The sequence below is a fragment of the Ranitomeya imitator genome, chromosome 1, assembly GCF_032444005.1.
Source record: "Ranitomeya imitator isolate aRanImi1 chromosome 1, aRanImi1.pri, whole genome shotgun sequence".
Taxonomy (NCBI): Eukaryota; Metazoa; Chordata; class Amphibia; order Anura; family Dendrobatidae; genus Ranitomeya; species Ranitomeya imitator.
In genome coordinates this window covers 752,133,513-752,158,033 of record NC_091282.1, presented here as the reverse complement: position 1 = coordinate 752,158,033, position 24,521 = coordinate 752,133,513, and the positions used below count along the sequence as shown (strand labels likewise).

The window sequence follows — 24,521 nt, the reverse complement described above, 5'->3', positions numbered from 1 at the left end:
TCTTATTTAACATAGTTACTTAAATTGTCAGAAAACGTAATGTCCTGTGACAAAACGGAGGTCATTTTCAGATTCAGCACACTTAAAAACATAAAGATTACGTGGAATAACCAAAACAGTTCTTGAAAATTTTTTTTGGGCAGACCTGTGTAATGAAACATAGCTGAAGGGGTTAAGCAGGCGGATGGTCAGAACAAAGCCCAAGGTCAAGCAACAGATCAAGCATAAAGAACTCAAGGCACAGGAAAGCAAAATTTCACATGCTGAATGTACGTCTGACAGAGTTCTGGGAGACTCAGTTAAGAAGCATGGCAATTACCTGAAATAATGAACACCTGGAGACAGCCAACGCCTCACAGTCTCAGATTGGATAGTCGAGCTGTCAATCAACACACTGACAGCTCAGCACCCCCCTATACCAGATTGGATGGCCAATCTGTCAGTAACTGCATCCAAGACACCCTGAGGGGTGAAACCGTGACACATTATACGTGTCACATTATATATGCAATCATGCTTCAGCGCAGGCGCCGCCGCTTCAGAAGTTTTTTTTTTTATACACGATATTTACAGTTCGGGCAAAAATTAAGAGACCACTGCAAATTTTCAGTTGGTCTGATTTTTCTCTTTATAGGTATATTTTTGAGTAAAATGTAAATTGTTCTTTTATTCTATAAATTTCTGACAACATGTCTCCGAATTTCCAAGCACTAAATTTTGTATTTATTTTCAGAAAATGAGAAATGGTCAAATAGCAAAAAAGGCAGTGCTTGCAGACCTCAAATAATGCTAAGAAAACAAGTTCATAATCATTTAGAAACAACAATACTAATGTTTTAACTCGAGATGAGTTCAGAAATCAATATTTTGTGGAATAATCATGATTTTTAATCACAGCTTTCATGTGTCTTGGCATGCTTTCCACCAGCCTTTCACACTGCTTTTGGGTGACCTGATGCCACTCCTGGTACAAACATTTAAGCACTTCTTTGATGGCTTGTGACTATCCATCTTCCTCTTGATTACATTTTCAATGGGGTTCAGGTCTGGAGATTGGGCTGGTCATGACAGGGATTTGATGTAGTGGTCCTTCATCCACACATTGATTGACCTAGCTGTGTGGCATGGCGCATTGTCCTGCTTGAACAACCAGTCCTCAGAGTTGGGGAACATTGCCTGAGCAAAAGGAATCAACTGTTTTTTTTCCAGGATAACCTTGTATGTGGCTTGATTCATATGTCCTTCACAAAGATTAACCTGCCCAATTCCAGCCTTGCTGAAGCATCCCCAGATCATCACCGATCCTCCACCAAATTTCACAGTGGGTGCAAGACACTGTGACTTGCACGCCTCTCCAGGTCTCCCTCTAACCAAAAGACAATCAGGTGTTGGGCAAAGCTGAAAATTAGACTCATCAGAGAAGATTACCTTACTCCAGTGCTCTGTGGTACAATCTATATGGTCTTTGGCAAACTTCAGCCTGGCTCTCCTTTGCTTCTCATTGATGAAATGCTTTTTTCTGCCTTTACATGACTTGAGTCTTGCCTCTTGGAGCCTGTTACGAACTGTTCTTGCTGTGCACTTCACCCCAGATGCCATTTGCCATTCTTTTTTGTAGGTCACTTGATGTCATCCTGCAGTTGCTGAGTGACATTCGAATAAGATGACGGTCATCCCAGGCAGTGGAGAGTCGTTTTCGCCCTCTGCGGGTCTGTAGCTTTGTTGTCTGAAAAAAAAAAAGATATTCAGCTCATCCGTAAATGTCCAAAGACTGTGGCAGTAGTGTCTGAGCAGGGAAAGAGATGTCTCCGCTGGAACGTGAATGGATCACAAAAAAAAAAAAGCAGGATTTCCAGCTCCAGGACGTGAATATAAAAGCAGTAATTCTTTATTCCATGACTAAAATAGCAAAGGCTTACAAATAACCGGAGAAAGCATTCCACAAGAGTCCCAACTGAACGCGTTTCGAACACTAAGTTCTTAAGGTACCGTCACACTGGACGATATCGCTAGCGATCCGTGACGTTGCAGCGTCCTGGCTAGCGATATCGTCCAGTGTGACAGGCAGCAGCGATCAGGCCCCTGCTGTGATATCGCTGGTTGGGGCAGAAAGTCCAGCACTTTGTTTCGTCGCTGGCTCTCCCGCTGACATCGCTGAATCGGCGTGTGTGACGCCGAATCAGCGATGTCTTCGCTGGTAACCAGGGTAAACATCGGGTTACTAAGCGCAGGGCCGCGCTTAGTAACCCGATGTTTACCCTGGTTACCATCGTTAAAGTAAAAAAAAACAACCACTACATACTTACCTACCGCTGTCTGTCCCTGGCGCTGGGCTTCTCTGCTCTGGCTGTGAGCGCCGGGCAGCCGGAAAGCACAGCGGTGACGTCACCGCTCTGCTTTCCGGCCGCTGTGCTCACAGCCAGAGCAGAGAAGCCCAGCGCCAGGGACAGACAGCGGTAGGTAAGTATGTAGTGGTTGTTTTTTGTACTTTAACGATGGTAACCAGGGTTAACATCGGGTTACTAAGCGCGGCCCTGCGCTTAGTAACCCGATGTTTACCCTGGTTACCGGCAAAGTTGGTCGCTGGAGAGCTGTCTGTGTGACAGCTCTCCAGCGACCAAACAGCGACGCAGCGATCCAGATCGTTGTCGGTATCGCTGCAGCGTCGCTTAGTGTGACGGTACCCTTAGTCCTCAGTACAAAGAGAGGCAGGTCACATTTTCCTTTTGTGAAGCCTCCACAGGTGATGAAATAGTTAACATACCTTGTTGTAATAATTAACACACCTTGTTGTAATGTACTGCCGTCTTAGAAATTTTAGGGATGGAGGCAACATGACGCTCACTGTATCCCTTTGCTAGTAAAGCCAGAATTGAGTCCTTCTTTTCCTCACTCAAGACTTTCAAGATGATTTTTATAAAACTGTGCAGTCGTCTCTTAATTTTTGCCAGAGCTGTGTATATATATATATATATATATATATATATATATATATATATATATTGTAGCATGGCTAAAGGGTTTGTAGTCGATGGGAGGTATGTGCCACATAAGTGCCTGGTTGCTGTAATGTAGCCCGGAGTATTCCTTTCTTGCACATAATCTTGTATATGTGTTTCAGGACCTGTGGTAATGTCAGACCACATGGCTAATCATGTAATGGGTTACTGGGTGGGGTTAGCTCTTTATAAGACTGGCTAATCCTTTACACAGCAGAGATGTGTGGAGGTGAAACCCTCCTGAGTGTGTTACGGCTTCAGGACTGAGCTGGATGAACTGGACACTTGTTTTCTTTACCTGAACCAAAGGCTATTTGTTTTCTGTTGTTTGCAACATGGTTTATGAAGCAATAAACCCAGTGAACTTTAAAGGAACACGTCTCCTGAGTGTCAGCCGTCGCAGCTGAGTGAGTGAAATCCTTACAATTGGTGGAGAATGCGGGCAGCGTTCCCAGCGGAGACGTGAGTTTATTTTGAATGTCCTGGGTCAAGGCTGTTGCAAGCCAGCAAGCATTGCCGGAGAAAATGGAGGACCTGCTGAAACAATTGGTCCAGATGCAGTCACAGCAGGAGAAAAGGCAGAGCCAGCAGGAGCAAAGGCAGCAAGAGACCAACAGGCTGTTGATGCAGCAGATACAACAGAGCCAGCAGGAGCAACGGCAGCAGATGCAACAAAGCCAGCAGGAGCAACGGCAGCAGTTACAACAGAGCCAGCAGCAGATGCAGCAGAGCCAGCAGGAGCAACGGCAGCAGATGCAGCAGAGCCAGCAGGAGCATCAGCAACAGATGCAGCTTCTGGCAACCGCCATCCAGGGCAAGGCGAGCGCCCCAACCCCAGGTTTGGCTGATGACACCCACGTCCGGAAAACGGTAAGACGCGCGTTGCAGAAAATGACTCCCGGGGATGATGTTGAGGCCTTCCTGACGGTGTTTGAGAGGGTCGCTGAGAGGGAAAAACTTCCGCCAGAGTAGTGGGCAGAGGTACTTGCGCCATACCTGACGGGAGAACCCCAGAAGGCGTACTATGATTTGACCTTGCAGGATGCCAAAGAGTATCACAAGTTGAAAGCCGAGATTCTCGCACGTTTGGGGGTGACACTGACTGTCAGGGCACAGCGAGTTCACTCCTGGGGCTATCACCGGGACAAACCACCTCGTTCCCAAATGTTTGATCTGTTGCACCTGGTCCAGAAATGGCTGCAGCCAGAGTCCTCTGCGCCTGCACAGGTGGTAGAACGGGTGATGATGGATCGGTTTGTCCATTCCCTCCCGAGGCCTATACAGTCTTGGGTTGCCCAGGGTGATCCCCAGAATGCCGACAAGCTGATCGGACTGGTTGAGAGGTACCAAGGGTTGGAAGGCTCCTTCGGGAGGCAGCCAATGCCGTACTGGGGATCCCAGAAGGCAGCTGAGTCCCAAAAAGGGGTGGTGCGTCCAAGGTCACAAAGGGCGGGGGAGGTGGTGCCCAAGGTCCCCACGGGTGATATTATTTGTTGGAGGTGCCACAAGCCAGGACATATAGCTGCCCGTTGTTCCCAAACCACTGAGCAGATGGACTGCAGCATGGGACGCCGTTGTTCATACTATGCGTATCCAGCTTGCAGTGTGAACTCTCCGCCCAACGAGGGACCTCAAGCATGTCCCGTGAAGGTGAACGGTCAAGCAGTAACGGCACTGTTAGACTCGGGGAGCCTAGTGACCCTGGTGAGGGCCACTTTTCCTCTCCACCTGCTCCCGGGAAAGAAGGTCGGAGTGCGGTGCATACATGGTGATGCAAAGGACTACCCTGTGGCCAGTGTGAACATTGAAACGACATGTGGCACGGAGTCCCACATAGTCGGCGTCGTTCAGGACTTGTTGCACCCTATAATTATTGGCCGGGATTTCTGTTTGTTTTGGGATTTGTGGGGGAAAGGTTCTGAGCTCCCTAGCAAGAGTAGGGAACCAGTGAACCCGGGAAGGGTGGTGCCACACCCAGAGTCAGACAGATTTCCTTTTTGTGTCCTGGCTGGAGATGAGGAGGAAGTGTCCCCTGCATCTGACATTCTGGAGTTAGAGGTATCCGGTGAAAATTTTGGGACTGCCCAACATAGGGACCCCACTCTGAGGGAAGCCTTTAATAATGTCACAGTTATTGACGGGGTGGTACAGGAGCCGGGGGCAGACACAAGATTTCCCCATTTTCTAATGAGCAGGGAGTTGTTGTACCGGGTCACGAAAATAAGGGAGGAGTTGGTAGAGCAGTTGGTAGTGCCGGGTCCATATAGACGGAAGGTGTTGGACATGGCCCATTCACACATCTTGGGTGGACACCTAGGGGTGGAAAAAACGCAGGAACGGGTTGTGCAGAGGTTCTATTGGCCTGGGTGCCACCGGGAAATAGTGAACTATTGCAGGTCCTGACCTACATGTCAGCTAACTGCTCCCACTCCTCATTTCCGGAACCCCCTTGTGCCACTGCCCATTATTGAGGTGCCATTCGAGAGAATTGCCATGGACTTGGTCGGTCCCTTAGTTAAATCAGCCCGGGGCCATCAGTATATATTAGTCATCCTGGACTACGCCACACGCTATCCTGAGGCAATTCCCTTGAGAAATTCTTCTTCAAAGAGTATAGCTCGCGAGTTGGTCCATGTCTTTTCCCGGACAGGTCTGCCGAAGGAGATCCTGACTGACCAGGGGACACCTTTCATGAGCAAGGTGATGAGGGAACTATGCAAAGCCCTGAAAATCTCCCAGTTGAGGACCTCGGTGTACCATCCCCAGTCAGATGACCTTGTTGAGAGATTTAACAAGACACTGAAGAGCATGCTGAGAAAAGCTATAGAGAAAGACGGTAGAGACTGGGATTGTCTCTTACCCTATTTGATGTTTTCCATTCGTGAAGTTCCACAGGCCTCCACAGGTTTCTCACCGTTTGAGCTTCTGTATGGCCGACATCCACGAGGACTCCTGGATATAGCCAAGGAAACCTGGGAAGCCGAAGTCACGCCCCACAGAAGCGTCATTGAGCATGTGGCCCTGATGCAGCAGAGGATTGCAAAGGTGATGCCTATCGTGAAAGAACACCTTCTCCAAGCACAAGAAGCTCAGGCCAGGGTCTACAACCGGTCTGCAAGAGTGAGGCAATTCAATCCGGGAGACCGAGTTCTTGTGTTAGTTCCGACAGTGGAAAGCAAGTTCTTGGCCAAATGGCAAGGGCCATATGAGGTTGTCGAGAAACTTGGTGAAGTAAACTATAAAATTCACCAACCAGGAAGACGGAAACCATTCCAAGTATACCATGTCAACCTTATCAAGCCGTGGCAAGATAGAGAGCCGACAGTAACTCCATCGTTGTTAAGCAACCCAGAAGATGAGGTTGGAGCGGTTACTATAGCGGAGACGCTATCGGAGTCCCAGAAACAGCAATGCCGGGAGTTACTCCAGAAAAACAGGGACCTGTTTTCCGAGTTGCCTGGGTACACGAAGGTCATAGAGCATGAGGTCCTGACAGAGCCCCATGTGCGCGTGAACGTGAAGCCCTATAGAATTCCTGAGGCCCGTCGAGAAATAGTCTCCAAGGAAGTGGAGCGTATGTTGAAGCTTGGAGTCATTGAGGAATCCAAGAGCGGTTGGTCGAGCCCAATTGTCCTGGTCCCAAAACCTGATGGGGAGTGGAGATTTTGCAACGACTATAGGAAGTTGAATGAGGTCTCCAAGTTCGACGCATATCCCATGCCCCGAGTTGATGAGCTCATCGAAAGGCTTGGGCCCGCCAGGTACATAACCACCTTGGATTTGACGAAGGGGTATTGGCAGATCCCCATGGCACAGGAAGCCAAGGAGAAGACGGCGTTTTCTACACCAGATGGATGCTTCCAGTATGTCCGGATGCCATTTGGCCTACAGGGAGCTCCGGCCACCTTCCAAAGGGCTATGGATAGAGTCCTTGCACCCCACAAGGCATACGCTGCTGCGTACCTAGATGATATCGTCATCTTTAGCCTGGACTGGGAGAGTCATCTGGAGAAAGTCCAAGCGGTGTTTGATGCTATAAGAGAGGCCGGATTTACAATAAACCCGAAGAAGTGTGCATTGGGTAAAGAAGAAGCTAAGTACCTTGGATACATAGTGGGTCATGGAGAAATAAAACCCCAAATCAGTAAAGTGGAGGCAATTCAAACATGGCCAAAACCAGTTTCCAAGAAGCAAGTTAAAGCCTTCCTGCGAATCGTGGGATATTACAGGAGGTTCATCCCAAACTTCGCCACAATGGCGGCGCCTCTGACTGACCTGCTAAAAGGGACAAAATCGGTAATGGTTAAGTGGTCCGAAGAAACAGATTCAGCCTTCCAAGAAATGAAAGAGGCTTTATGTAAGCAACCCGTTCTGATGGCCCCAAACTTCAAGAAAGAGTTTATTCTTCAGACAGATGCCTCAGATGTTGGGGTGGGAGCAGTCCTTTCCCAAGAACTACATGGGGAGGAGCATCCTGTTCTCTATCTGAGTAGGAAGCTGTCCTCATCTGAAAAGAACTACTCAGTCGTTGAGAAGGAGTGCTTGGCCATAAAATGGGCAGTGGACACATTGCGGTACTATCTGCTGGGACGTAAATTTAGACTGGTATCTGACCATGCCCCGCTTAGGTGGATGAGAGAAACGAAAGGAAGAAATGCTAGAGTCACCCGTTGGTTCTTAGCCCTGCAGGACTTCAGTTTCCATGTGGAACATAGGGCCGGAAAGCTGCACAGTAATGCGGATGCCCTATCGAGAATCCCTTGTTTAGTGGGGGAAAGTGCCAAGCCCCACGGCTTTAGGCAGAGGGGGGAGGTATGTAGCATGGCTAAAGGGTTTGTAGTCGATGGGAGGTATGTGCCACATAAGTGCCTGGTTGCTGTAATGTAGACTGGCTAATCCTTTACACAGCAGAGATGTGTGGAGGTGAAACCCTCCTGAGTGTGTTACGGCTTCAGGACTGAGCCGGATGAACTGGACACTTGTTTTCTTTACCTGAACCAAAGGCTATTTGTTTTCTGTTGTTTGCAACATGGTTTATGAAGCAATAAACCCAGTGAACTTTAAAGGAACACGTCTCCTGAGTGTCAGCCGTCGCAGCTGAGTGAGTGAAATCCTTACAATATATATATATATATATATATATATAATATTTACTATCTAAACTAAGGGGGTAGGTCAGTGAGGGATCAGTGACCTGTCAGAAGTCATACAGATGAATATCTAGTCAGAGCACCACATGAAGACCCCCCCCCCACAGGCCGCCCCGGGGCACGGGCATATCATTAAAGGGACTCTGTCACCTGAATTTGGAGGGAACAATCTTCAGCCATAGGGGCGGGGTTTTCGGGTGTTTGATTCACCCTTTCCTTACCCGCCGGCTGCATGCTGGCTGCAATATTGGATTGAAGTTCATTCTCTGTCCTCCATAGTACACGCCTGCGCAAGGATTGCCTTGTGCAGGCATGTACTACGGAGGACAGAGAATGAACTTCAATCCAATATTGCAGCCAGCATGCAGCCAGCGGGTAAGGAAAGGGTGAATCAAACACCCGAAAACCCCACCTCTATGGCTGAAAATTGTTCCCTCCAAATTCAGGTGACAGAGTCCCTTTAACTCAAAACTGAAAATAAAGATTAAACAACAACCACAAGATGGATTTTATCACCAAGTATCATTGTAATCAGTATAACGACACCGACCTGACACTGTAGGTTACTGTGCACAATCCTACTGACAGGTTCACTTTAATGAAAAACTAATTCAGCATGTAGCAAAGGCAGGTCATTAAGAAAGCCGTCCTCCCATCAAAGTTTTTATCCTCTTAATATATTGCAGTCACCATATTATATAGCGCTGTGTACATACAAATGCTCACTTTGCCTTTCTACCTAGCTAATTCTTCTGTTTTCTCTGTTCTGTGTAGAAACAAGAAGTCTCTTGTCCCTGCAGGATTATTCCCCTCTTCAACTCCGGTCCTGACCCAGCTGCTCCGCTTCTTGAAGCTGCAATAGCCTTTTGCAGTGACTCTTGACTTGTGCAAAGCAAACTGACCTCCTGTTTCTACAGTTTTTAATCACCTGATGTCATAGACCTAATGGAGAAGAGAACAATTAGCTGGGTAGAAAAGCAAAATGGGCAATTGTAAGTGCACAGTGCTGTATAATATGATGATTGCAATATATTAAGAGGATAAAAACTTTGATGGGAGGAGGAGTGCTTCTTTAAGAACCGTGTGCTCTTCATGTCTGAATTAGGACCATGATATTTAGTCTCTAACTATTGTTTGAAGCCAAAAGGTTACAGGGGCCGATTCATCAAACTGTTTATGACAGTATACGGCTTTAAAACACTCTGAAAAGTTGCTAAATGTTGCGTAACGTGAAGTTGTGCAACATTTTTGCAACTTTGGCATTGTGACATCAGTCTCGTTCAGCTCAGCTAAAGTGGTCAACATCCGCCCGTCTAATTCAAGTTTAATTATGCCTTCCCTGACTGGAAAAATTTTTGTGGTGAGGCACATAGAGGTGCACGCTAACATGCACCAAATTCATTCACTGTCCGGCAAAAGGTTTCATGTCAATGCCACTTCCTATTTATTGGGATACAAAAATGATAAAGGGCAAGACAAGTACAATAACAATCACAAATGTAACCAAGAGGAAAAAAGAAAACCTTATTGATATTTCTCCCTTGACGAGGACCAGAGATAAAAGGGAAAAGATCAAAACTCATTACTATATAACGGTCTACACTACAGGATGGGGGCAGGTCCCTATCTCTCTGAGAGATGTGAGGGCAGGTCGTTAGCTCTCTGCAGGATGTGTTGGTCCTTAGCTCTCTGTGGTATGTGAGGGTGGGTTCTTAGCTCTCTACAGGATGTGAAGGCTGGCCCTTAGCTCATGGCAGGACGTGACAGCAGGCCCTTAGCTCTCTGCGGAATTTCGAGGGCAGGTCATTTGATCTCTACTGAATGTGACAATGAATCCTTACCTCTACAAGATGTGAAGGTGGTCTTCTGCTCTCTACAGATTGTGATGACTGGTCCTTTGCTCTCTACGATATGTGAGGATGGGTTCTTTGTTCTCTACAGGGCGTGAGGGTGGGTTCTTTCCTCTATACGGGATGTGAGGGTGGGTCTTTAACGATCTGCAAAATGTGACTGTGGGTCCTTAGCTCTCTGTGGGATGTGAGGGTGGGTCTTTACCTCCCTGTGGGATGTGAGGGTGGGTCCTTAGCTCTCTGTGGGATGTGAGGATGGTTCCTTAGCTCTCAGCGGGATGAAGGAGCTGGTCCTTTTCTCTCTAGGGGATGTGAGGGCTGCTCCTTTGCACTCCACATGATTTGAGGGCAGGTCCCATGCTCTCAAAAAGATGTGGGGGCAGGCCCTCCACGGGTTGTGAGGGCAGGTCCTTTGCTCTCTACGATATGTGAGGGTGGGTCCTTTGCTCTCTAGAGGATGTGAGGGTGGGTACTTTCCTCTTTGTGGAATCTGAGGGTGGGTCTTTAGCTCTCTGTGGGATGTGAGACCAGGTCCATAGCTTTATGTGGAATGTAAGGGTGGGTCCTTGGCTCTCGGCGGGATGTCAGTGCAGGTCCTTGGCTCTCGGTGGGATGTGGAGGTGGGTCCTTTGCTCTACCGGATGTGAAGGCGAGTCCTTTCCTCTACGGGAAGTGAGGGCAGGTCCTTAGCTTTATGTGGGATGTGAAGGTGGTTTCTTTGCTCTCTACGGTATGTGAGGGCTAGTCCTTTGCTTTCTACAAGTTGTGAGGATGGGTCCTTTGCTCTCTACAATATGTGAGGGCGATGTCATGATCCAGACCAGGTTTTGAGTCCTGTTTTCCCTTTTCCTGGTCTGGTCATGTCAAGAGTTAACCCTTCTCAGCCTCTGTCTGGGTTCAGGTTGGCTATTTATCGCCACTGCTTCCTGCAGGCGATGTCAGTTATAGTTTTTGCCTAGTGCTGCTGTAGCTGACTCTGATTGCTCTGATTTGTCCTGCTGCGTTTGCTGTCTGAACCTGTGTCTCTGTTTTCCACTGTTCCCGTCTTGACTCCGTGTTTCCTTTTAGTGTGCTGACTCCCTGGTTTTGACTTGGTTTGTATCCTGACCTGCTTCTGCATTTTGTCTTTTGGCTTATCCGCTCCTGAAAGTTACTGACTTCCTGGCTTGTCTCTGACCGTGAGTTTGCTTATTCCTTTGGTACTGTGCTACAGTCTAGGATTTGACTCATCTTGTTTGACTATTCTGCTGCCACCTGTGGTAGCCTCACTGCTGCACTGCAGGTCAGCTCTGTTTAGGTGCTTTCCCTCTACTGCCATCTGATGGAGCCTGCACCTACCTGCATTGCAGCAGCGTGACAGGTGGCTCCTTTGCACTCTATGGGATGAGAGGGCAGGTCCTATGCTCTCGACAAGATGTGGGAGTGGGTCCTTTGCTCTTGGCAGGATGTGGGGGCGGGTCTTTTGCTCTCTACAGGATATGAGGGAAGGTCCTTTGCTCTCTATGGGATGAGAGGGCAGGTCCTATACTCTCTATAAAATGTGGGGGCAGGCTCTTTGCTCTCTACAATATGTTAGGGTGGGTCCTTTGCTCTCTACGGGATGTGAGGGTGAGTCTTTAGCTCTCTGCAGGATGTGAGGGTGGGTCCTTAGCTCTTTGTGGGATGTGAGGTTGGGTTTTTACCTCTGTGGGATGTGAGGGCGGGTACTATGCTGTTGACAAGATGTTGGGGCGGGCCCTTTGCTTTCAGCAGGATATGGGGGTGGGCCCTTTACTCTCAATGGGATGTGATGGCAGGTCCTTTGCTCTCTACAGTATGTGGGGGCCAGTCCTTACTTTCTATGGGATGTGAGGGCAGGTCTGTAGCTCTCTGCGGGATGTGGAGGTGGGTCCTTTATTCTCTACCAGATGAGGGTGAATCCTTTCCTCTATGGGATGTGAGGGCGTTCCTCTGCTCTCTACGGGTTATGAGGACTGGTCCTTGTCTCTCTACGATATGTGAGGATAGGTCCTATGCTCTATACAGGGTGTGAGGGTGGGTTCTTTCCTCTCTATGGGATGTGAGGGTGGGCCTTTAGCTCTCTGTGGGATGTGAGGGTGGGTTTTACCTCTCTGTGGGATATGAGGGCGGGTCCTTAGCTCTCTGTGGGATGTGAGGGTGGGTCTTTACCTTTCTGTGGAATGTGAGGGTAGGTCCTTAGCTCTCTGTGGGATGTGAGGATAGGTCCTTCACTCTCGGTGGGATGTGCTTGCCCTTTTCTCTCTACGAGATGTGAGGGCCGCTCCTTTGCACTCTACAGGATGTCAGGGTAGGTCCCATGCTCTAAACGATATGTGAGGGTGGGTCCTTTGCTCTATGGGATGTGAGGGTGGGTCCTTAGCTCTCTGTGGGATGTGAGGGCAAGTCTGCGGAATGTAAGGGTGGGTCCTTGGCTCTCGGCGGGATATAGAGGCGGGTCCTTTGCGCTCTACCGGATATGAGGTCGAATTCTTTCCTGTAGAGTCTACAGGATGTGAGGGTGGGCCTTTAGCTCTCTGCAGGATGTGAGGACGGGTCCTTAGCTCTGTGCGCGATGTGAAGGCGGGTCCTTTGCTTTCTACGGTATGTGAGGGCAGGTCCTTTGCTTTCTACAGGTTGTGAGGATGGGTCCTTTGCTCTCTACAATATGAGAGGGCAGGTCCTATGCTCTCGACAAAATGTGGGAGCGGGCCCTTTACTCTTGGCAGTATGTGGGGGCAGGTCTTTTGCTCTCTACGGAATATGAGGGAAGGTCCTTTGCTCTCTAGGAGTTGTGAGGATGGGTCCTTTGCTCTCTACGGGACGTAAGGGTGGGTCCCTTGGTCTCTATGGGACATGAGGGTGGGTCCTTTCCTCTCTACGGGATGTGAGGGCAGGTCTTTAGCTCGTGGAGGGATGTGAGGGTGGGTCCTTAGCTCTCTGTGGGTTGTGAGGGCAGGTCCTATGCTCTCGACAAGATGTGGAGGTGGGCCCTTTGCTTTCAGCAGGATGTGGGGGCGGGCCCTTTGCTCTCTACAGTATGTTGGTGCTGGTCCTTGCTCTCTATGGGTTGTAAGGATGGGTCCTTTCTAGCGATGAGCGAATATACCCGTTGCGCGGGTTTTCCCGAGCACGCTCGGATGGTCTCCGAGTATTTGTTAGTGTTCGGAGATTTCATTTTCCTTGCCGCAGCTAGTCCTTTCTTAGCTTTTTACAGGATGTGAGGGTTGGTCCTTGGCTTTCTACAGGTTGTGAGGATGGGTCCTTTGCTCTCTACAATATGAGAGGGCAGGTTCTATGCTCTCGACAAAATGTGGGAGCGGGCCCTTTACTCTTGGCAGGATGTGGGGGCAGGTCTTTTGCTCTCTACGGAATTTGAGGGAAGGTCCTTTGCTCTCTAGGGGCTGTGAGGATGGGTCCTTTGCTCTCTACAGGACATAAGGGTTGGTCCTTTGGTCTCTATGGGACATGAGGGTGGGTCCTTTCCTCTCTACAGGATGTGAGGGCAGGTCTTTAGCTCGTGTTGGGATGTAAGGGTGGGTCCTTAGCTCTCTGTGGGTTGTGAGGGCAGGTCCTATGCTCTCGACAAGATGTGGAGGTGGGTCCTTTGCTTTCAGCAGGATGTGGGGGTGGGTCCTTTGCTCCCTACAGTATGTTAGTGCCAGTCCTTGCTCTCTATGGGTTGTAAGGATGGGTCCTTTCTAGTGATGAGCGAATATACTCGTTGCACGGGTTTTCCCGAGCACGCTCGGATGGTCTTCGAGTATTTGTTAGTGTTCAGAAATTTCATTTTCCTTGCCGCAGCTAGATGATTTGTGACTACTAGACAGCTTGATTATATGTGGGGATTCCCTAGCAACCAGGCAACCCCCACATGTACTTAGGCTGGCTAATAGCTGTAAATCAAGCAGCTGAATCAACAAAAACTAAATCTCCGAGCAGTCATAAACACTTGGAGATCATCATCTTAGCTCTCTGCAGGATGTTAGGGCGGGTCCCTAACTCTCTGCAGGATGTGAGGGTGGGTCGTTTCCTCTCTTAGGGATGTCCTTAGTGTTCTGCGAGTTATGGGGGCGTGTCTTTAACTCTCTGTGGGATGCAAAGTAGGGTCCTTTGCTCTCAGTGAGATGTGGGGGTGGATCTTTTTCTCTCTATGGGATGTAGGGGCAGGTCCTTAGCTCTTGACGAGATGTGAGAACGTGTCCTTAGCTCTCGGCAAGATGTGGGAGCGGGTCCTTGGTGCTCTGCAGGATGTGAGGGTGGGTCCTTTACTCTCTACACGATGTGGTAGCGGGTCCTTATATCTCAGTGGGATGTGGAGGCGGATCCATAGCTCTTGGTAGGATGAGGGGGTGGGTCCTTAGTGCTCTACGAGATGTGAGGGCGGGTCTTTAGCTCTCTGCAGGATGTGAATGTGTATTCTTGCCTCATGGCGGGATGTGAAGGCAGTTCTTTTGCTCTTTATGGGATGTGAGAATGGAACTTTGGCTCTCTGTGGGATGTGAGGGTGGATCTTCGGCTCTACCGGATGTGAGGGTGAATCCTTTCCTCTCTGCGGGATGTGAGGTTGGGTCCTTTGCTCTCTAGGGGTTGTGAGGATGGGTCCTTTGCTCCCTACGGGACATAAGGGTGGGTCCTTTGGTCTCTATGGGACATGAGGGTGGGTCCTTTCCTCTCTACGGATGTGAGGGCAGGTCTTTAGTTCTTGGTGGGATGTGAGGGTGGGTCCTTAGCTCTCTGTGGGTTGTGAGGGCAAGTCCTATGCTCTCGATAAGATGTGGAGGTGGGCCCTTTGCTTTCAGCAGGATGTGGGGGCGGGCCCTTTGCTCTCTACAGTATGTTAGTGCTGGTCCTTGCTCTCTTTGGGTTGTAAGGATGGGTCCTTTCTAGTGATGAGCGAATATACTCGTTGCTCGGGTTTTCCCGAGCACGCTCGGATGGTCTTCGAGTATTTGTTAGTGTTCAGAGATTTCATTTACCTTGCCGCAGCTAGATGATTTGTGACTACTAGACAGCTTGATTACATGTGGGGATTCCCTAGCAATCAGGCAACCCCCACATGTACTTAGGCTGGCTAATAGCTGTAAATCAAGCAGCTGAATCAACAAAAACTAAATCTCTGAGCAGTCATAAATACTTGGAGATCATCCGAGCATGCTCGGGAAAACCCGAGCAATGAGTATATTCGCTCATCACTAGTCCTTTCTTAGCTTTCTACGGGATGTGAGGGCTGGTCCTTGGCTTTCGGTGGGGTGTTGGGGCGGGTCGTTTGCTCTCTACCTGATGTGAGGGCGAATCCTTTCATCTACGGGATGTGAGGGCAGGTCATTAGCTCTCTGCTGGATGTGAGGGTGGGTCCTTAGCTCTGTGTGGGATGTGAGGGTGGGTTCTTAGCTCTCTGCAGGATGTTAGGGCAGGTCCCTAGCTCTCTGCAGGATGTGAGGGTGGGTCTTTTCCTCTCTTAGGGATGTCCTTAGTGTTCTGCGAGATATGAGGGTGTGTCTTTAACTCTCTGCGGGATGCAAAGTAGGGTCCTTAGCTCTCAGTGAGATGTGGGGGTGGATCTTTTTCTCTCTATGGGATGTAGGGGCAGGTCCTTAGCTCTTGACGAGATGTGAGAGCGTGTCCTTAGCTCTCGGGGGGATGTGGGAGCGGGTCCTTAGTGCTCAGCAGGATGTGAGGGTGGGTCCTTTACTCTTTACACGATGTGGAAGCGGGTCCTTAGATCTCAGTGGGATGTGGGGGCGGGTCCTTAGTGCTCTACGAAATGTGAGGGCGGGTCTTTAGCTCTCTGCAGGATGTGAATGTGTATCCTTGCCTCATGGCGGGATGTGAAGGTAGTTCTTTTGCTCTTTATGGGATGTGAAGACGGAACTTTGGCTCTCTGTGGGATGTGAGGGTGGATCTTCGGCTCTACCGAATGAGGGTGGGTCCTTTCTTCTCTGCGGACTGTGGGGGGTGGATCCTTAGCTCCCGACAGGATGTGGGACCAGGTCCTTTGCACCCTACGGGATGTGCAGGAGGGTCCTTTGTTCTCTGCGGTATGTGAGGGTGAGTCCTTAGCTTTCTGTAGAATGGGGAAGGGTCCTTAGCCATCTACAGGATGGAGCGGGTCCTTAGCCATCTATAGGATGGGGTGGGTCCTTAGCCATCTACAGGATGGGGCGGGTCCTTAGCCATTTACAGGATGAGGTGGGTAGTTAGCCATCTAAAAGATGGGATGGGTCCTTAGCCATCTACAGGATGGGGCGGGACCTTAGTCATCTACAGGGTGGGGTGGGACCTTAGCTATCTACAGGATGGGGCGGGTCCTTAGCCATTTACAGGATGAGGCGGGTCCTTAACTATCTAAAAGATGGGATGGGTCCTTAGCCATCTACAGGATGGGGTGGGTCCTTAGCCATCTACAGGATGGGGCAGGTCCTTAGCCTTTTACAGGATGAGGCAGGTCCTTAGCCATCTACAGGATGGGGCAGGTCCTTAGCCATGTACAGGATGGGGGCGAGGGTCCTTAGCCATCTACAGGATGAGGGCACTGGTCCCTCGTTTTCTACCAGATGAGATGCATCCCTAGGTTTCTACAGGATGGGAGCAGGTCTTTAGCTCTCTACTGGATGGGGGGACAAATCTTTAGGCTTTAGCTCTCCTCTATCACTCTACACACAGAAATAACAACAACAAATATTTGCATTGTGCTTGTCACATAATCGACAATGCTATTGGACAACCACAAAAGAAATACACTCTGAGAAGTGAGGTTAAGAAAGCTCCAACACTTGTAATGCTGGCAGAATGCAGACGAACAGGAACAAAAAAAGAGGGCAAGTTGTATAGTATGAGAATTGGGACAGTTACTGGAGATATTAGACTCTAATGTGCTCCAAAATCAGTTTTAACTTACGAGGAAGCAGGATCGTGATTTTTTTATGCAGGTCTTGTTTGAAAGGACTTTCACTTTAAAATAAAAGATAGATAAGTGCATTTCCAGTAAATGGGTTGTCTGAGTATTTTTCCACAACAAAATGTGGGACGGTGACTAGTGGGTGTAATGTCAGTGGGTGTAACCTCAGTGGGTTTATTTTGCACAGAGCTTCAGGTTCAATCCTAAGACTGCAGCTCTTGTAAGCACATCACTCTCTCCCTGTTGTAATACAGCATATTTTTATAGAGATAGTAGATTACAATGTATTTAATGTTATAGTAATCAATGTATCTCTCCATCTATCTGTGCATATTCTTAAGTGTATTAATTTCTTAATAAATGTATTATTTTTAGACCCGTAGTTGCTCACCAATTCCAGGAGCGCAGAACTCTGTCCTGAACCCATGTAAGTACGATTTTAAAAACAAAAAAAAGTAGTTTGAGTTCCTAGTTACAAATTTTCAATGCTGTATTACTACAAAACTAAAAAAAAATTGCACTGCTCTGTGCTATCCAAAACTGCAGGACAAGAGGAGAGAAAGAAAGTGACGCGTTTCGGCTACAAACTGCCGTCTTAATCTTAAACTCAGAATGAAAAATGTAATTTTTTTTTTCATCTAGGAGCTGTAACATCTCCTTTGTTTTTCATATTATGTTTAGCCAATTCATATTTTTGTTCCAAAGTTTTCCTGTTCTAATTTGTATTTTATTTATTTATTTATTTTTTTTTTTTTTTTGCCATAACAGGTGGTGAAAAAAATGCCGGAATATAACAAAGGATCAGGTGGCAAAAAAGATGTAAATGTGGAAAATGAAGAAATCAGTCTAGCTAATAAAAAGGAAAAGGATGGCAAAGCAAATCCAAAAGAGAAAAATATATTTACCAAGATTAAAGGTAAAGTAAAATGAATAGAATTATTATATTCTTATTATTCTGATTCTTATTATTATTTTCTATTTTTATCAGACTTTTTTAAAAAGATAAAACCTAAAAAGAAGTCAGAAAGTAATGAAACTCCACAATTTTCTCCTCCTAAAGATGCACGGGACATTAAAGGTAAGTCGACCGATCAGTCGTCACTAAATATAATGCAAAATTCACCCCGAGGAAGTCAATAGAAAATGAAAAATAAATTATTGTTGTTAGTATTGTATCAAACTCGGTAAATACTGATCATATACCGCACAAGACAAGAAGCAGAACCACAAATACCCAATATAAAGTATAAATGCAGGCATAGGTTTTATCCCCTTAACCCCCCGGGCAATTTTCCTTTTTTTTCCTCCCCTTCTTCCAAGAACAATAACTTTTTTTTTTTATTTTTCCATCCGCATAGCCGTACAAGGGCTTGTGTATTTTACGTAACTAGTTGAACTTTTGAATGACGCCATTCAATTTATTATGTGATGCACTGGAACGCAGGAAAAAAATTCCTAGTGCCTTGAAATGGCAAAAAAGTGAATTTCAACAGTTGTTTTTTTTTTTTTTTTGGGGGGGGGGATTATTTACCATGTTCACTATGAGGTAAAACTGACCCGACAATATGATTCTCCAGGTCAGTATCAGTACACAGATACCAAACGTATAGTTTTTGTTTTTATTTACATGGTAAAAAAAGATATGAAATTTGTATTAAAATGTTTTTGCTTTTGTCACCATTTTCTGAGACTTGTAATTTCTTCATTTTTCGGGATATGGGGCTGTGTGAGGGCTTATTTTTTTGTGCCCTGAGCTGATGTAGTATTGTGCTGATGAGGAAGTTTGAAACTTCGAAACGCGTTGACCAATAGACTGCATTGATTCCTACCTTTCCATCATCCTTCAACAGTTTGGGGTAGATACAATGTTGTGATCGCCTCTTATTGCCTTTTATTGCAATGCTGCAGCAGGCAAAAAAATGTAATTCTGGTGTTTTTATTTTTTTTAAATTTTTTTAATATTGTCATAGATCAGACTTTTACAAATGTGGTGATACCAAATGTGTCTATTTTTAATAGGGCAAAAAGTGGGGTGATTTGAACTTGTGTTTTTTTTTTTCTTTCACATTTTTATAAACGTTTTCTTTCACTTTTTACTGTATTTAATAGTCCCCTTAGGGGACTTGAAGCAGCACTGCTATGTATAGAGAAAATCATGATCTCATATGAATGCCAACCATGGCCTGACTTTCCCAGGAGGATTGTAATGACAGGCACAGGGGTCATCAGCAGACCCCCACGTCCCATCCTTGCAGATTTGAACCTTAAAAACCTTTTTTCTTTTCTTCATATGTGCAGCCTGTCAATTTTTTCAGCATTTCCACCCATTAAAATTAATGGAAAAGAAAAACACAAGTAAAAATATTCTTATTATTTATCATTATAGCGCCTTTTGTTCCATGGCGCTTTACATGTGAGGAGGGGTATAGATAACAAAAAACAAGTACAGTAATCTTGAACTATACATGTCACGGACAGGTACAGGAGGAGAGAGGGCTCACAGTCTACAGGGAATGGGTAACGCCGATACAATAGGTTTATTTTATGCAGGGTTTTTCCTGCCATCCATCCAATATTTGCAGGAGACAAATCTGAACATGGTCACATACCCTTAATGTGAGATAGATATGATATCCCTACAAAAACACTTCAAAATAATAAAATTAAATATCTTTATTGAATACTCTTTTTTTAATAGAATTCAATAAAGATATTTAATTTTATTATTTTTTGTAGGAATATTATAATTTTTTTTGCACATACTCTAGAAATCTTCCGTGAATAGTTTAGCTGCGACAGGAAGGAGAAAGAGAGATATTATAATTTTTTGCCACGACGGGAAAAAAAAATGCAGGGAACTAAAAAAATACACAGATTGGCAATCAAAAGATAAATTGAGGAAAAAACCAACAATACACAGGTAATAACAAGTAACGGTTCCCCAACTGTATGTGCTAAAAAAATGTTCCTGTGCTGAGATAATCTTATAAATGTGCCCCTGCTGTGTACTGTATAATGGCTGTGTCTGACCGTGCAGAGCTGCTCCAGTTCATGGTGAACAGGTACCACAGCTCCTGGGCAGGGGAGGAAGCAAAAGAGTATACGGAAAGGACAGCAGGGGATCACAGCTGATTTGTTTCTGTGAGATAAAACATTTGCTTGTTGTTTTTAAACATGTTTTCCTTACAGAAAGTATCAGCTGCGATTCAGTCCTGTAATGTCTGTATACTTTTTTGCATCTTCCTCTGCCCAGTAGATGTGGTAGGCTCAGACCATGTTCCTGTACGGTCAGACACGGCCATTACACAGTACACAGCAGGGGCACATTTATAAGATTATCTCAGCACAGGAATATTTTATACAAACACATCCAACTGTGGAACTTATTATTATTCCAAGATCTATTGATTAAAATCAACTTTTGTTTGTGGGACAACCCAATTTTATTCTATTTGCTTCTATTTTTATCATCAGAGATTGAAATGGAGTCAGTAGCTGGTAAAGGCGCAACATACCATACTGGTAAGTCACTGGATGGATGGATTTATGGATGGATACAGTGCATATCCAGACTCTCAAGGGGAGCAGGTGGGGAGACTTGTGACCTGTGCGACTTGGTCCCCGCCAGCAGCATTTCATAGTCAAACACACATGGCTGAAATCATACTTATGGATCGTGAAGCATGTGTCCTCTGACAGGTTCACTTTAAAAGTAACATGACGCGTTTCATCCCCATGCTGGAGCCATTAATCAGGCTGTTTCTAGTTATATAGATTATTAGGCCATGTTCACACCATCCTTTTTTTAATGCGGAACCGCCGCGATTTTGCCGCTGCGGGTCCGCAGCTGTTTTCCATGCAGGGTACATTACAATGTACCCTATGGAAAACAGGAACTGCTGTGCCCACATTGCGGAAAATCCCGAAAAAAGCCGCGCTGAATAGCTGCGGTAAAAAAGAAGTACCATGTCACTTCTTTTTGCGGAACTGCAGCGGTTCTGCACCCATTGACCTCCATTGTGAGGTCAAACCCGCAGTAAAACCCGCAGACGAAAAAAATATCTGCGGGTTTTCTGCGGTTTGTGGTGCAGAACCGCTGCAGTGTGGCTGCCCCCCCGTGCCCCAATCCCACCCCCCTATGCTCCGATGCCACCCCCCCGTGCTCCGACGCCCCCCCCCCCCCGTGCCCTAATCTCCCCCCCTTATACTTACCGGGCCTCCCGGTGAACGTCCGGCCGTCTTCTCCCTGGGCGCCGCCATCTTCCAAAATGGCGGGCGCATGCGCAGTGCGCCCGCCGAATCTGCCGGCCGGCAGATTCGTTCCAGGCACATTTTGATCACTGTGATAACCTCACAGTGATCAAAATAAAAAAAAGGTAAATGCCTCCCCCCCCCCTTTATCACCCCCATAGGTAGTAACAATAATAAAATAAAGAATTTTTTTTTTTCCCCACTACAGTTAGAACTAGGGTTAGGGTTAGGGGTAGGGGTAGGGTTAGGGGTAGGGGTAAGGTTAGGGTTAGGGGTAGGGTTAGGGTTAAGGTTAGGGGTAGGGTTAGGGGTAGGGTTAGGGTATTTTCAGCCATTTTAACCCTAAAAAAACTTCCTAGAAAACACACAGACTCTGCAGAGAAAACTGCATAAAAAACTGCACTAAAAACAGCATCAAAAAACGCATCAAAAAACGCACCAAAAAACGCACCTGCGTTTTCTGCCAAGAGCTGCGGTTTTTAGTGCAGAAAAAACAGCAGGGAAATCAGGAACATGTGAACATGGCCTTAATATCAGATTGGCGGCGTCCAACACAACCAGCTATCACCTTTTAAGCTCCGGAGGCGGAAAGATGAAAATGCATTGAGTGGAGCATAATTGTATTTCTGATCAACTGCTATTCAATATTTACGCCTAACTGCCGCTGACGGTATTACCGTAATTACTGATCAGTGGGTGTGCCTGGTGATGGAACCCACTAAATGTAATGTTAATGGCCTATCCTATGTCAGGACAACCCCACTAATCTGCAACAATCTACAAACATCTTCCGCATTGGGAGATAAGAGGCACTGATGCTGCAGTGTTGGCCGATGCCCGTGCAAATGCATGCACAGACCACAGGTATTGTATTCATTAGAGTAGGACGGGTGCACAAATTCGGCTGTTCTTGCACACATCTCGGCAGGCATCTGCTGACACGACTGCGTCCTGATGCTGAAGTGAGCAGTGCATGAAAACCTTTCAAATATTTCAATTTTGTCGCATTATATATCCTGACTCTGATCCTGAGTTATGGCTGGAAAATACTGGGAGAGACCTGACTTGTCTGATACAGTCCCCCGATCCTCTTCTCCCTGCATCGCTCCCAATGATTGACAGGTCCTTCCCTATGTACATACATACAACAGTTTATTCTAAAAAGTTACCTAAAATGACAGGTAAACTTCCCCAATCATGACTTTTTTTTTTGCAGATTTTGAAGAACAGGATGAGCAAGCAGAAGTACTAAAAAATCTTTTGGAGAGAACTAAAGAACCAAATATTCCAGATCAGCAGAGCGTGAAAGTTAGTGATACCGTTCCTGCTACGAAACAGATTAAGATCATGACAATATTTCCAAAAGATGCTCAAGACTCCGTTTTGGCTCAAACATTAGTGACTCTGGCAAATGCTATGCAGATGGATCATAAGTCGTCCAAACTGTATCAACAGCAGTTGCAGTTTGTCATAAGGCTCGCTGCAAAAAGTGGTGTCCTCGAAATTAATAATATCCACTGTCTGCTGAGCTGGGCAAAAACAATATATCCCAAGTAAGTTCCTGATATTTATCACTATAGGCCAGAGAGAAAGAGGGAGACATCTCAGAGTGGGTCAAATCATTGGCAATGTTGATGTGGGACTGGATCGATTGACTATCTGAGTGCTGGATGGGTCTACAGTGATAGTTTTGACCACTTATTATTATTATAATAATATTATTACCCATCCAGTATGTAGTTGATAAATACTAGTTTAGCGGAAGTCCAGTTGCCAGAACTGGGGATCCCAGCGCTCCATTCACCACATCAGCAATACCTTGACTAGGAGGAGTTTGCATGAAGCAGCACTGAGAATGCTTGGCCACCACTCTGCTCGCTCAGAATCCTAGCTATGGCCTAGCTGCAGGAGAGATGAAATTGTCATGAATATGCCGCACTCTGCTGAGACCTGTGGTACATCTGAGATTAGAAGATTGCAGCAATTAGCTGAGCACAGATCTTCTTTAAATCTATACGAACATTCATGAATTAACAAGTGTCTTGTGGCATGGAAAGGGTTTATAGTTCTTGTTGTCTATTGGCTGGTTATTGGAACCACTCCCTTCCATTATATGAGCCTGTGCCTGGCTTCCCTCCATGTGAGCAATAGAATCTTGATTCTGTTACTGGCAGCATTGGAGAAAGTGGTCTGGGGAGTCGCTCTTGTCATCTTGAGATTGATGCATGCGGTTTGTGGTGAATACCTTTACTGTCCCCTTCTGTCTTTCTTTTGTGTTGCTTTTCTGCCTCTTTACTGTGTACCCATTTTCCTTTTGAATTTTATCCTGTGTGTCTGTCGTTTGATTGTGCCTTGGTTGCCCCCTGTGTGTCCAGCCAGCGTTACCCTTTTTGTCCTGCCTCTTTCCTCTCTGGGAGGAGAGTGAGAGCTGTGTAGGATCTCATAGGAACATAGAGAGGTACAAGAACCAGACATCTCCACCTTCTCTGTAAATTAAGGGGCAATATAAGGTCCCCCTTCACTGACTTTCTTACAGTCACAGCGTAACAGGAATCCAGGCTGTAGGACCCAAACTTATCTAGCACTTATTACCAAACCAGTAGAGAAAAGAAGAATGTCACCTTAAAACATTTATTGGGAATCTGTCACCACTCCTGTTACTCCAAGAGCAGAGTGATGTTGGGGAAGAGACCCCGATTCCAGTGATGTGTCACTTACTGGGTTGCTTGTTGCAGTTGTGATGAGATCATGGCTTGATTTGCTAGCGATCTAGCAGCTCTCTCAATGCTGAGCTCTGTATAACCCCGTTGTCACGATCCATTTTTGGATTTGTGGCAGCTCTGGTTTCACTCTGTTTTAAATGTAGCTTTTTTTCCTTTCAGGACCAGCGGGGGGTTAATGTCAGTTTTTCCCTTGCTGGCAATATACTGCAGTTGCAGAGTTGCTGGGTCAGCTGATGTGGGTGGTGACCAGCCCCACCATCCTTTAAATGGTCACCTGATGCATCAGCTGAGTGTTGGTGATAGAGTTTCTCTATGGAGCCCAGCCTTGCAGTGGCAGCGCTCTGCTGTCTGTTGTTTCTGGAGTTTTGAGTCCAATTTCAGTGTCATCTGCAGTGTGGAGCTTGACAGTGGAGTCTGGAAGCTAAGTGTGGTGTTTTCTCCTTATTCCTTTCGTGTTTGTCACTGTCCCCTGTGTGATACTATCTGCAGTGGTGAGGCTAGCACCCCTTGCCACACAGTGCACTAGCCAGGACAGTGCTAGGTGACAGCGAGGGATGAGGTTCCTGTGGGGGGGGGGGGGAAGGACCCACTTAGGGCTTTAGGGGAGTGCAGGGACAGGCTCAGGTTTGAGCTCAGGTGGTGACCAGCCC

The 24,521-nt window shown here is 46.7% G+C and overlaps 1 protein-coding gene across 3 annotated transcripts in view; it reads left to right on the top strand.

Moving 5' to 3' along the window:
- The first annotated feature begins 9,946 nt into the window (after nt 1–9,946).
- The window catches only part of LOC138645471 (tumor necrosis factor alpha-induced protein 2-like), a 36,243-nt gene continuing 21,668 nt past the window's right edge, over nt 9,947–24,521 (top strand). The window contains exons 1-6 of one of the 3 annotated variants that reach the window (XM_069734820.1): nt 9,947–10,062; nt 17,273–17,324; nt 17,666–17,813; nt 17,886–17,975; nt 20,372–20,419; nt 22,365–22,701. In XM_069734820.1, the coding sequence (XP_069590921.1) occupies nt 17,678–17,813; nt 17,886–17,975; nt 20,372–20,419; nt 22,365–22,701 (611 nt within the window). In that variant the 5' untranslated portion in view covers nt 9,947–10,062; nt 17,273–17,324; nt 17,666–17,677. Of the gene's footprint in view, nt 10,063–10,406; nt 10,428–17,096; nt 17,118–17,272; nt 17,325–17,665; nt 17,814–17,885; nt 17,976–20,371; nt 20,420–22,364; nt 22,702–24,521 lie in introns of those variants that run through there. The other 2 variants (XM_069734838.1, XM_069734829.1) reach the window with 2 other exon arrangements.